This window comes from Mustela erminea, chromosome 1, assembly GCF_009829155.1.
Source record: "Mustela erminea isolate mMusErm1 chromosome 1, mMusErm1.Pri, whole genome shotgun sequence".
Taxonomy (NCBI): domain Eukaryota; kingdom Metazoa; phylum Chordata; class Mammalia; order Carnivora; family Mustelidae; genus Mustela; species Mustela erminea.
In genome coordinates, this window is record NC_045614.1 from 33540722 (window position 1) to 33554840 (window position 14119).

The following is a 14119-nucleotide window of genomic DNA, read 5'->3' on the forward strand; positions in this document are numbered from 1 at the left end:
AACTGAGATAGTAATTGTAATCATTTTTGCAAGTCTGCCATTTAGGTTATAAATGCTGAAAAACACGGTCACAGTTATTTGAGTTTCAAGTCTTATGAATTGTTGAAAAACGTTAAGGCTTAAGTGAAAAACAGAATGTGCAAATATATATACAAATCACCTCAACTGTATGTAAAGGAAAAAAAAAAGAAAGATAAGATAGTAACAACTGTCATCAAATTACTACTTCTGTGTCTACTTAGAATTACCAAAATCTGTTCTTTTTCACGTATAATTTACTAATCCTTACGATAAACTTATGAGGGAAGTATTAATACATTTTACAGATGAGAAAGATGAGGACAGAGGCGAGAAAATTTGTAGAAGGCTATGTTGTTGATACCTAGCAACACTGGCAAAAAACCCAGGGAGTCCAACACTAGAACCCACGGTCTGTGCTATTCCTACATGAGCAAGAGAGTAAAAATGGCCGTTGCTGGGCAGGAAGATTATTTATGATTTTTTAAGATTTTTTTTTTAAAGATCTTATCTATTTGACAGGCAGAGATCATAGGCAGGCAGAGGTAGGCAGAGAGAGAGGAAGGGAAGCAGGCTCCCTGCTGAGCAGAGAGCCTGCCGCGGGGCTCGATCCCAGGACCCTAGGATCATGACAAGCTGGAGGCAGAGGCTTTAACCCACTGAGCCACCCAGGCGCCCCATTTATGATTTTTTAAAAAACACTTTTGTATTTTGAGATAATTGTTGATTCAAGTGTAGTTATAAGAAAGAATAGCGAGCCATCCCACATGCCCTATACCCAGAGTCCCCCAATGGTAACATCTTACAAAACTGAAGTACAATGTCACAACTGGGATATTGCTCTCCATACAGCCAAGATAGAAAACATTTCAGTCATAACAAGGATTCCTCCTTATGTTACCCTTTTATAGCCACACCTGGTTTTCTTCGAGTCCCTGCCCCCTCAAACGCCTTTTAAATCCTTAGCAACCACTGATCTCTCCATTTCCATGGTTTTGTCATTGTAAAAATATTCTATGGAATCATACATATGTAATCTTTGGGGGCTGCTATTTTTTCGTCCAGCATAATCCTCATCAAGGTAGTCACATGTCTTGATACTTAAGTCTTTTCATTGCTGAGTTGCATTTCATGGCATGAATGTACCAGAGTTTAACCACTGAAGGACATGTTGGTTGTTTTCAATTTTTGGCTCTTTGGAATTAATCTACTATAAACATTCATGTCCAGGTTTTTGTGTGAATGTTAAGTGTTCACCTCTCTGGCCAAATGTGCAATTGCTGGGTCATATGATAGTTGCATGTTTAGTTTTATAGGAAACTCCCCAACTGTTTTCTAGAATGTCATACAATTTTACATACCCACCAGCCTTGTATGAGCAATCTAGTTTCTCTGTATCTCTGCCATCATTTACTGTTATTAACTATATTTTTATTTGAGCCATCCTAATAGGCATGTAATGGTATCTTTGTGATTTTAATTTGCATTTCCCTAATGGCTAATGACGATCAACATTTTTTTTTCATGTGCTTATTTGCCATCTGTATATCCTCTTCAGTGAAATGTCTATGGCTCACTTTTTAATTGAAATTTTTTAATGCTACTGTTGAGTTTTGAGAGCTCTTTATATACTCTTGGTATCAATCCATTTTCAGATATGGGGTTTGCAAATACATTCTATCTGTCCATAGTTTGCCTTTTGATCCTCTTGTTAGGGTCTTTTCTGAAGCAAATGTTTTTCATTTTGATGACATCGTATTTATCAAAGATTCCTTTTAGGGTTCATGTTTTTGATGTCAAGTCTAAGAACTCCTCATCTAGTCCTAGAGCACCCTTCCAATTTTTTCCCCAAAAAGTTTAATTGCCTTGTGCTTTACACTTAAGTCTGTGATGATCTACTGTGAGTTAATTTTTTTACTAAGGTGTGAGGTGGAGATGGAGGTTAATTTATTTACTTCTGGCTAAACACTTAATCTAATGCCATGTTCATGAAAAGGCTATCTTCCCTGCATTGAACTGCTTTGGCATCTTTGTTGAAAATCACTTGGATATATTTGTGCATCTGTTTCTGGGTTTCAGTGATACGCACCAATACAATACAGCCTATGTTACTGTAGCTCTATAATAAGTCTTGCTACCTGGTAGACTGATTAAATTTATTCTTCTCTTTCCAAACTGTTCTGGGGCAGCTAGGTGGCCCAGTTGGTTAAGTGTCTGACTCTTGATCTCAGCTCAGGTCTTGATCTCAGAGTTGTGAGTTAAAAAACAAAAACAAACAAACAAAAAACCCAAGAACAAAAAAACCAAACTTTTCTGGCTATTCTAGTTCCATCGCCTTTCTATATAAATTTTAAAATGAACTTGTCTATATTAACAAAAAACCTCACTGAGATTTTGACAGGATTTGCATTAAACCTGTATATCCATTTTGGAATATTTTACTATATGATTGTGTCTTTCAATCTACATCTTTCAGTGCATGAATAGGAGACATCTCTCCATTTGTTTAGACTTTCTTTGATTTCATCAATATTTTGTAGTTTATAGCATTTAATATCTTGTATACGTTTTGTTAATTTACATGTAAGTGGTATTTTTCTGAAGTAAATATGAATTATATTGCATTTTGAATTTTGCTGTATGCATGTTCATAGAGATATACATATACGCTTATCTTTACCTTGTGATCTTGCTGAACTCACTAATTCTAGAAATTTATTTTTAGATTTTATGTGATTTTGTACATTTCTTGTATACACTCATGTAATCTGCATTGAGGGATAGTTTTATTCTTTCTTTTTCAATCTGTAGGTCTTTTATTCTCCTTCTTGATTTATTATCCTGGCTAGAAATTTCAGAATCCTGTTAATAAGAGTGGTGGGAACTGAGGTGCCTAGCGGGCTCAGTTCATTAAGTGACCGACTCTAGTTTCAGCGCAGGTCATGATCTTAGGGTTGTGAGATCAAGCCCTGTGCCGGGTTCCAAGCTCATTTCTAGAAATGAGTCTGCTTGTCTCTCTCCCTCTGGGGAGGCCCACACACACTCTCTAATAAATAAATAAAATCTTAAAAGAAAAGAAAAAAAAGACTGGTGAGAGCTAATATCTTTAACTTGTCCCTAATCTTTCAGGGGAAAGTTTTGTTTTGGGTTTTTTGGTCTTTTATCACTAAGTATAATGTTTGCTGTACATTTTTGGTAGATATCATCAAGTCAAGAAAATTCCCCTCTCTTCTTATTTTTCTGAGAATTTTTACCCTCAATGAATGCTGAATTGTGTCAAATACTGCATTGATGATTATGATCACGTGTTTTTTTTTCTTTAGTATCTTAACATGTTAGATTAAATTTAGGAATTTTTCACATACTAAACCAATCTTGCATCCCTAGGATAATTCCCACTTGGTCATGGTGTATACTTCTTTTTTTTCCCCCCTAAGATTTTTATTTATTTATTTATTTTAAGAGAGAGAGAGAGAGGAAGAGAGCGTGCATGCCAGCAGGGGAAGGCAGAGGGAAAGAATCTCCAGCTGTCCAGCAGGCTCTGAGGGGAGCATGAAGTCCAATGCACGGCTCAATCCTAGGACCCCGAGATCATGACCTGAGCCAAAACCAACAGTCAGACGCTCAATTTTTTGAGCCAGCCAGGTGCTCCAAGTCTGCAGTTTTCTAAAATAGACTGGACTATCCTAGTCCTTGTTTGCTTTTGGTAACAAGGTAACAACAGCTTCATAAACATAATTTGCTAAGTGTTCCTCTACTTCTATTTTCAGAAGGAGACTGCTTAGAAAGGTAATTCTTTGAGCCTTTCTCCAGTGAAAACATCTGGTCCTGGAGATCTCTTTTTCATGAGTTTTTAAATGACAAATTCATTTTCCTTAATAGTTATAGAGCTTAGTCAAGTTATCTATTCCATATTGGATGAGTTGTGGTAGTTCGTACTTCTCACGAAATTGGTCCATTTTATCTAAGTTGTCAAATTTATGTGTGTAGATTTGTCGGCAACACTCTCTGATTACCTTTTAATGTCTTCAGGGTCTGCAGTAATTCCCTGTTTAATTCCTAATGCTGGTAATTTGTGTCTTCTCTAATTTTTTTTCTTTGTCAGTTTCGCCTTGTTTTTATTCACTGAACAGCAGACCTTCAACTTCCATCTAGTTGCATATAATAGATTTACTTATATTTTTATCTATAGTTTAATTGGCCATTTCTTTTTCTTTTGTAGTAGTACATAAAACTGAGGTAAATCTTGAGAGGATCTTGATAATAGAGCCAAAGTGCAGCATTTTAAAAATGAACTATTACTCGTTAAAAAATTATATTATCTTAGATTTTTTAGAACGGTTACGACTATTTTTCCATTTTTAGTAAAGGTTCTTTTTAAATGTTTAACTTTAATAATATGTATTATATATGTATATGTATATATGTGTGTGTATATACATATACACACATGAGTATGTATAAGTTTTATAATTTTGAGAGACTTTTCATATCCATATACAGCAATCCCCCCGCTTATCCACAGGGGCTAAGTTTCAAGACCTCCAGGAGATGCCCCAAACTGTAGATAGTACCGAATCCTACAAATACCATATCTTTTCCTACTTATACATACCTATGATGAAGTTTAATTTATAAATTAGGTACAATAAGAGATTAACAATAATAGTAAGAGAACAATTATAATAAATGATTAAAAATTATATGAATGTGGCCTCTCTCTCTCAAAATACATCTACTCACCCTTCTTGAAATGACGTGAGATGACAAAATGTCTACGTGGTGAGATGAAGCATTGTGAATGACATAAGCATTGTGATGTAGCATTAGGCTACTACTGATCTTACAGTATGTCAGGAGGTCATCTGTTTCCAAAACACAGTGACCATAAGTAACTAAAACCATGGAAAGAGAGACTATAGATAAGGGTGGGAGTGAGGGGGGTTTCCATATTCTCAAATTTTAATCCATGTACTTGTCCCATGTTTAAGAACAAAATCAACTTAAAATGGATCAGAGACCTAAAAGTAAAAAGTAAACTATAAAACTCTAAAACAAAGAGAGCAGAAAATGACAGCTGTATCACTTTGATTTAAGCAAAAATTTCTCAGCCAGCACACTAAAAAAACAAAGCCCACAGAAGAAAAACACTGACAAATCAGACTTCCTCAAAATTAAGAACTTTGGGCTCTTCAAAAGACACAGTCAGGACAATGAAAAGAGAACTTAGGCGTGGGGAGAATGTTCACAAACCACCAAGATGATACAGGAATTGTATCCAGAATGTATGAAGAACTCCTACAACATAACCAAAAGCAAAACAAAACAAAACGAAACAAGACAGCCCTAGAACCCAAACAAGAAAAAGTAAGCAGAGGATTTACCTCTTCTTAATGGCTCAATATATTCCTTTTTTTTTCTTTTAAGGTTTTATATGCTGTGCCATTATATATACACCAAAATGTGGTATCCCACTCTTTAGGGAAATTATGAACCTTATGCAGCTTCAAGGTCCTCAGACTCAAGGATTAGGATGCTCTGCTAATTGTTTTTCTCGACAAAGCTGGCTAAATTGTGTAAAAGCCTACCGTGAGCCTGTGACCAGTCTTTTTAGATGTCATTGACCAGCACAGCCACTAGAGATGGGAAGGAAGGGGAATGAGAGAAAAGGAAGAGAACTTCAGGGAGGAGGAACGGTATACTTTACTCTATAAAATAGACTTCTCCATTTTCGGTGTAGGCCATCTCCCAGTTCTCAGGTAGAGGACCTAAATTATCCTCTGCACAAAGAGGTAGGTATTGAGGGAACTTCTGAGAAGCGTCCGTGATGGGAGCAGCAACGATGCCACTATTCACAGGCGGTAGTGCTGCTTCTTGGAGAGTGTGCTCTTCTTGGTCACCAGAATCGGCTGTGAAATCACAGAGAGATGGAGAGAAGAAAAAAAAAAAATTCATCAATCATATCCCAAACCGGGGAGTTCACTACTGTCCACATCTATATCCTTAAAAGCCCTCACTGTTTCCTAATTGCTGGCCATCAACTCTACTCCATTTTATGTAGTTGGAAGTTCTTTCCAGAGAAAATATCAAAATGACATACCACATTTATTATACCTGAAGAGAAAGACATGCTCAAATAATGCATTGCTCAAAATCTTAGACATACCAAAGAAGAAACAAATTCATGACTCAAAACCTTGAGTCTCTTATACTAATAAGGCCATTGAAACACAGACGGAGCCATACTCCTGCTCTTAGGTTCCATGTGGTTTCATGACCCAGCGGGCGTTGGAGGGCAAGAACAAAGTCCATGCTGAAAATACAGCGTCGATGGCATCTTAACCATTTTTGTATCGATCATTTAAAATATTCCTGGTAGACAGTGGCAAAGATCAAAGACTGACACATCAAACTGGAAAGTATATAAAACTTTAGACTATAGACACAGCTATACCAGTGAGTCAGATTTGAGCCTCTTTTGGAAAAGTGACGGGAATGTTCCTGTGAAAACCACGACAGTTCCCCCCAGAACAGGATCATGTGGGTGGACTAATCTGACTTGGGTCTTAAAAGAAGACTCTAAGTACATGAATCTCCTTGCCTTCTTATTAACTGGAAACATCACGAGGCGATGTCATCCAAGTATCCACAAACGGCACTGTTGACATTCTGGCTGAATTTTTATAGAGGCCAAGAATATTAAACATCATTCTCCATGGGGCTTTAAAACATAATAATCAGGGGTTGTAGTTATTTTCTATCTCCCACAGTAATTCTCCAGTAGACATTTCTGAATCCTGAAAGCAGACCGAGGAATAATAAAAGGCTGCTTTCCAATCTTTCTCTGATGAGTAGTGCCCAATGATGCACATGAGAATGAAGGTAATTCAGCATTTGGATGGAGAACATGTCGAGCTTCTTAAACAAGCATCTCCACCAAAGATACACACCATCGAAGAGGCTGCCCTGCATCTCTCCCATCTCTTCTTAGAAACCCTTCTCAGACCTCCCTTTGGAAATCTGTCCATTCAAGGTCATGGTGGTCTAGGTGTGGACTGACTTAAACCAACTCCTAGGTCATGTGCTGGTTCTAAGTCACATTATCACTCTTGCCTTTGTGACAGTATTGGGCACATGATCCAAAGCAAACCTGTGAATGCCAGGCATAGAAGTGTCTGCTGGGATTATTCTTAAGGTGATTCTCACGCTGTAGGTGCTGGTGGCTATCTGGACACAGCTTGGCAAGACCTGACTTAGAATTAAGCCTACATAGAGGAAAGAAAGGGAAGATAGAGAAAGTCACCAAATGGCCCTAATTGAGCCACCAATTCCATGTACTCCTGGCCTCTTCAACTGCTGGATCCCCTAAATTCTTGCTTAAACCAATTTGTTTGCTTGCTTAAAACAATTTGTAGCCATGACTGCAGATTAAGAAAGCAATTAGAATTCTGAAGCAGAAAAAGGAAATTAGGCCAACATGGAAGAAATATTTTGAAATTTCTGATCAATTAAAAAAAAATAAATTCCAAACTTGGCAAGATCCAGAAGAGTCGCCTGTAGTTCTCTAGGAGCCAACGTATATTCATTTCTGATGTTTTTAGAATGTACACTCCTCACCAGTCAGTGGCTATAACAATCACCTGGAGAGATGCTAACATGCAGATTCAGACTCCCTACGACAGAGAACAGGTTTGGGAGAAGGTTCCAAAACGTGCATGTTGAAAGCACCCAGGTATAAGAATATACTTGGAGGATGGAGGTAACGAATTCTCAAAAGAATCACTAGAACCTTCAGCTTCTAGGAGGGATTTTGTCCTCCTGCCAGAGTAAGGAGCAAATGCCTGCATTTACAGTGCCAGGACAGAGGCACAAATGGTAGGTCTGGAAGAAGCACTAGAGAGAGTGCAACCTGTCTGAGCAGAGCAGGGAACTCAGTGCCAGGTAATCAGCATCCTGAGGAAAAGTGGATTCAGTGTTTCTGGATCTCTGATTTTTTCTTTTTCTTTTTTAAGATTTTTATTTATTTATTTGACAGAGAGAGAGAGAGATAGAGAACACAAGCAAAGGGAACATCAGGCAGAGGGAGAGGGGAAGCAGGCTCGCCACTGGGCAGGGAGCCTGATGCAGGACTCAAACCCAGGACCCTGGGATCATGACCTGAGCTGAAAGCAGCTGCTTAATTGACTGAGCCACCCAGCTCCCCAGATCTCTAATTGTTCAGGAGAAAGTAGGAATGTCTATTTTTATGCAAAAACTCCTAATATTTCTATCACAATTCCTTAAAAACAAACAAACAAAAAGGCAATATGGCATGTCCAAAAAAATAAAATAAAATAAAAAAGAGAGAGAGAGAGAGAGAGAGAGAAATTAATTATAAGCATTAACTTAAGAGCCAGACTATCTGACTTTGAATCCTGGCCTCACCTGTTATTAATGTGGGCAACACACTTAATTAACCTCTATATGCCTTGGTTTCCTCATCTATAAAATGGGGATAACCACAGCAAGCCCACAGGATTGTGGGGAGACTGCATGAGTAAAGCACTCAGGACAACATCTCGTACACAGTTAACAGGATTTGTTAGCTGTCCCCATCATCAGTTTCTTCATCAACATTATTAATCCTAATAATCCTAATCCTAATCCTAACCTTTGTCTCCAGGTCAGATCTGGCCCTCAGGAAACTGGCAGGAAAAAAACAGATGTGACATCAGACAACAGACCAAATCAGAGATCTGCCTGTTTTAGCTGTGTGACCTCGGAACAAATTACCTTTCTGAGCATCTGTTTCCTCATCTGTAAAATGGAAATGACGCATAAGCCATGAGAACTAAAGGACTGAGGACACACAAAATGCTTGCCAATGTGCCTGGCACTCGGTGTGGGCATCTTGGGTGCTCGGGACTAGGACCTGCTTCCGGAAATGCAAATGTACCAGAGCCAGTGATCATCTTTTCACCCAATCTTTAAGAGCTAGAGAAGTACCAGGACAATGAATGACATTCAATAATTTTACCTAAGAATTTTAATTAACCCATTTTATTTTTAAGAAAGATTTTATTTATTTATTTGACACAGAGAGAGAACAAAAGTAGGGGGAGCAGCAGAGGAAGAAAGAGAGATAAGTAGGCTCTCCACTGCACAGGGAGTCCGATGTGGGGCTCGATCCCAGAGATCAAGACCCGAGCCGAAGGCAGAGGCTTAGCCGACTGAGCCACCCAGAGGCCCCAATTAACCCATTTTAATAGAAACTGGATATAAGAGGGAAAGAGTTGTGGCAATAGGTGGGACCTAAATAGGAGATGGTTCAGCTTAACAATAAGTATATATAATTTATGTTAAAAAGAAAGAAAGAAACCCCTGCTAGTGTTCCAAAACCTCAACTATGGGAAAGGAATATTAGCATAATGGTAAAATATCTAAGTAACTGTAATTTCCTAAGGAAAAATGAAAATTATCCAAATTTTTTTTATTTTATATATTTTTCATGTCTTAAAAAATGCTTAATTGAGGTATGATTGACGTAAATATAGATTTTTTTAAAAGATTTTATTTATTTATTTGACAATGAGAGAGAGATCACAAGTAGGTGGAGAGGCAGGCACAGAGAGAGGGAAACAGGCTCCCTTCTGAGTAGAGAGCCTGATGCAGGGTTCGATCCCAGGACTGTGAGATCATGACCTGAGCCGAATGCAGAGGCTTAACCCACTGAGCCACCCAGATGCCCCTTAAATATAGATTTTTTTATTGAAAGATTTTTTTTTTTTTTTAGCTTCACTGAGGTACAACTGACAGAACTGTACGATATTTAAAGGATACATTGTAACGATTTGCTATGTGTATACACTGCCCAAGGATTCTTCCTATCTAACTGATTAACCAAAATAAAGCTATAGATATTTAATGTAAACAGTTTGACATGTTTGGCTTTCTGTGTCTTCTTTCCAGTTCAACAGAGCCTTAAACAACCTCATTCTCTCAAAGAAAATGAAAAGTCCAACAATGGGAGAACCAGCGACAAAGTGCAGACTTACGAATTCATCGTCCTACTCATGGCTTAGACTTTGACATGTGCTCTGATTTTAAGAAAATCTTTCATTTGATCTACCAAACATGGAGGAGCGCTGCTATCACTCTCTGACAAAAGGTTGCCAGTGGATCCAAACAGGATAGGGAAAAGGGACGACTGGAACACAGGCTGGATGGGGAATCAGGAAGCCTGGTTCTCCTGCTGTCTAGTGGGGGGACGTGCCCTGTTCCTCAGTGTTCCCGTCTACAAAATGTGGAAGGTAATGCCTAGGTTGCTAAGCTCTCAACATTTCCAGGTGGTTTGGGGGATACGTGTGAAAATGACTTATAAACCATAAAAGAACATAAATAACTTTTTCATGTATAATAAGTAAGAAGTTTCCAAATATTAAATACACATATGCATACTTGGGGCCTTGTGAAGGTGACTCATGTCAGACATACATTTCTGGAGCGTGTATCACATGCCCCCAACTTTTAGCAGTAGGTGCCATCTCTGACGGTGTACAGAGCTAATAAACTTGATTTAAAACACACAGAGCACACCGGATGAGCATGCGGGCTCTGAAGTCAGATTTTGGGGTTGAAATGACAGCTTTGACAGTCACTGGCTTTGTGATCTTGGACAAGCTATTAGACCTCCCTCATATATGTGTAAAAAGCTTAGCAAAGTGCCTGCCACATAGCCCTGAGAAACATTAGCTCCTAAAATAATATCATCTCTTGACATTCCAAAGCAATGTTTTATCATTGCCTACTAATGGAAGAGAAGCGTCAGCAACCTCATGTTCAATAATAGGGGGACTGCTGGGAGGAAAATAAAGCCTCGGAACACAATTAAATAACCTTTGATATCTCCTGGAGGGGGTTAATGGACGAACCATCTACTTTTTAGCTGTGGTGGTTTGGTACAGATTTTCTAAGCTGTCTAAACAAGGTCCTTATACAGCATTAAGCAACTGTGTGCTTTGGTCAGCAATATAACTCTACCTTCAGGAAGCACACATAAAGAGTGTTCATTCTCAAGGACTCATGTAGGTCCATAATTGAGGCACACTGTGTAGAAGACTGGCCTATTGCTTCATGCTCAACAGTCAGTCTGGAAGTATCTGGGGGTAGTATCTGGAATGGGTTCCTCGTTGTTCAGCTCTTGCCTCAGTCACTGACAAGAGGAAGCCTCCCCAGGAGGCTTTTGGCCACAAGTCTCCTCCTCTTCTGCCTACAGACATGCCCCATATTATTTAGACATTTCATGCCTCCTTCCAAAGACCCAAAGCAGAAGTCAGTTAAGAGAGCAGCAATAGCATGTTAATTAAAAATATCCCAGTAAATATTTTTAATACCTCCACTGTGTTTCTCTATTTGTATATGAAACTCATTTCTTTATCATAACTCTTCCAACCAGGAGCCAAGACCTCATTATATTACTGTCACTCTATGCTCCAAGAGGCTCGTGAATTGCTACTTCAAGCGGTTCAGAGAGCAAAAATGCTTTGACACAGCTAGTTTGATACACATATCATAGACTGGGTAGTGTCAATTATCTGAAAGAATTTATATGAGTTAGGGTATGACAGGTTGTCAGCTGTCAGAGTTGTAGCATGGTAAGTGAGAAGGCATTTACTCAACATACTGAGGATGCCCATCACACGTATATCTGAAGATCATTTCTCTCTGCATCCTACTGACTTTCTTGGTGTTAAGGACAGGAGGCTGAGGAAGACAATTAGGTGCCACCTGGCTTTTGTGTGGGGGTGTGCGGAAGGAATGATCAGACTGGTTTCGGCAATTGACAAATTGAGCCCCAAAGTTTTTCTTCGATGCCAGAATTTCTAGGGAGTATTCAGTGGGGTCAGAATACCTGAGGTGTAGCCTTTAGAGACCAAGATTAATAGTAGCTAGTACCAGGAAGAGCATTAAAACCTATAGTCAACAACTCCTACTTTATTCCTGCTTCATAGCCAGAAACCTACTTAATACATAGAGAAGAAATAAGGGCACACACATTTCCTGGAGACCATCCAGTCCACATGGCAGAACGATTTCCGTGCACATCACTCTGAAAATCTTATTTCTGTGCCCACAACTATGTTTTGGGTTATATTATGATTTGCTATCCTTATTTGGTGAAAGATCAAGACATTATAATGTTAGCTACTTTTTTAAAGAAATATTACCTTTTTTTCATAATCTGTTTTCCTATCAGCAAGGACTATTATACACGAATCAAGTATTTCTAAGTAATTGAAATGAGCTGATTTCAATAAATGCATATGCAAAAGATTGTAAATTTCTCCTAGCTATTACAACTATAGGTTAGCCCCTGCCCTAACCATTTTAATTGGAAAATGGAAATTTTTTTGGAATCCAGTTCTTGGGAGCTGTAAGGGGGAAGTTAGTTATGATTTAACCTTAACCATTTCACATGTGATAGAAGTCAGATAGTACATTTATAATAAGACAACTACCAAGAACCAAGAAGCTAGAATAACAAAGTAGGTCTCCGCTTCTTTATTCAATGCCTCTTGCAGAAGGAGTGGTTACTGTTAGGACAACAAAACCATCAGAAATTATCTTAATTGTCATCTTGAAGAATTTTAGGCTTCTGACTTAATGACTTAGAAAACTTCAGAAGAGGTCTATACAGGCTCTAGAAACCATTTGGCTAATACAAGCATTTTCCTAAATATCCTATTAGCTTTGCTAACGCAATACAGACTTTAACTAATTTCCCCTTTATTGGAATTGAGTCTAATCAAGTAATTACTGAAGTGTGGTGATGTCAGGAAAGGTTACTAGGAGAGGGTTAGATCTCATATGCTGCAAATAGATAACTTCTCCATAGCGATACTCTAAAATATTGAAGAAATTAGTTAAGTAGAAGAAAAACAGGAGAAACAAGCTTTCGTCAAAGTCACCATATTACAAACTGGATTGACAAATGTCTGGTACAGTTGCTTCACCTTGAGTTACTACCTAAGGTCAGACCCCCCTAAAGCGAAAAATATTTTTGAACAGTTCTGGGTCACTACACTAACTCAGGAAATATACATCGTAACCTCTGTGAATGGTGCCCCTAAGAACTGTGCAAGACACAGTCTGCAACTGTCTTACCCAGAGGCATTGTCCTTGAAGATCCCCTCATAAAACACAGCATACCTAAGCTTGGGGGCAGATGGTCCTGAATGTATATTTAAATGTATAATGCAATGAACAATATATGCTCTGTAACATAGAATACATATGTCAGATATAATCAAGTATTTATTATTTTTCCATCTTTCTCCATTTGGGGGCACAAAACTGCACCAGGTAACTGAACACAGTATATGTTCAATTACAATCTCTATTTACAAAGGTAGGAGACAAAAGGATGCTGCTAGCCTTCCATATGACATCAACGGATACTGAACTGTTAAACAAATTCTCCTATTTCCCTTTATAGGTCATCAGGCATAATTATGGAGCAGTGTCAAGGCCAAGAAATAAATGAACAAAATACAAATATCCTTAAAATATCGTTTTGAAGAGAAGGAAACAATGCTGATTATTCTTGATTCCCTTCTTTTTTTTTTTTTCTTGATTCCCTTCTACAGATATTTCCCTCTAGCCCCTTTAAGATATGTGGGTGAAGTTAAAATAATCCTGCAAAGAAGCGTGAAAAATAGATCAGGGAAAATAGCACCTCTTCCCCAAGCCTTGCATGGTCAGTTCGAATTTCGTCAACCCTTCCAAGTGGTTCTTGAGAACAGACCCCTTCTCTTTGCTCTCCACCAAAGCCTCGCACCACCCCTTCCCCCAAATCCATTGAAGGGGAAGGTAGTCTGGTCTTTACCTGTAAAGCTACTGTTCATTTCAGGAACATCATCCTCCTCCTCGTTCTCCGCATGGACTATGCCAGCATTTTGCATATCATTGTAGGACTTGGTTCGCTTTGGGGTTGACTGCTTGGAGCCAGACTGAAGGCTTTGCAAGGCATCCGTCGTGATCACTTTCCCACTGACTGGCTGGCTAGGAGGTTTGGGTGTCCCATAATAGTTTCCTAGGTGATGGAGAGACACATTTGCATGTT

General features: G+C 38.6%; 1 protein-coding gene across 19 annotated transcripts in view; it reads right to left on the minus strand.

Annotated features, from left to right (window-relative positions):
* Positions 1-14119, minus strand: part of MAGI1 (membrane associated guanylate kinase, WW and PDZ domain containing 1) — a 631665-nt gene that overhangs the window by 98193 nt on the left and 519353 nt on the right. For all 19 annotated transcript variants that reach the window (XM_032359452.1, XM_032359374.1, XM_032359366.1 and 16 more), the window contains 2 exons: positions 13883-14089; positions 5726-5927 (listed from right to left, as the gene is read on the minus strand). In XM_032359452.1, coding sequence (XP_032215343.1) covers positions 5726-5927; positions 13883-14089 — 409 coding nt within the window. The remainder of the gene's footprint in view (positions 1-5725; positions 5928-13882; positions 14090-14119) is intronic.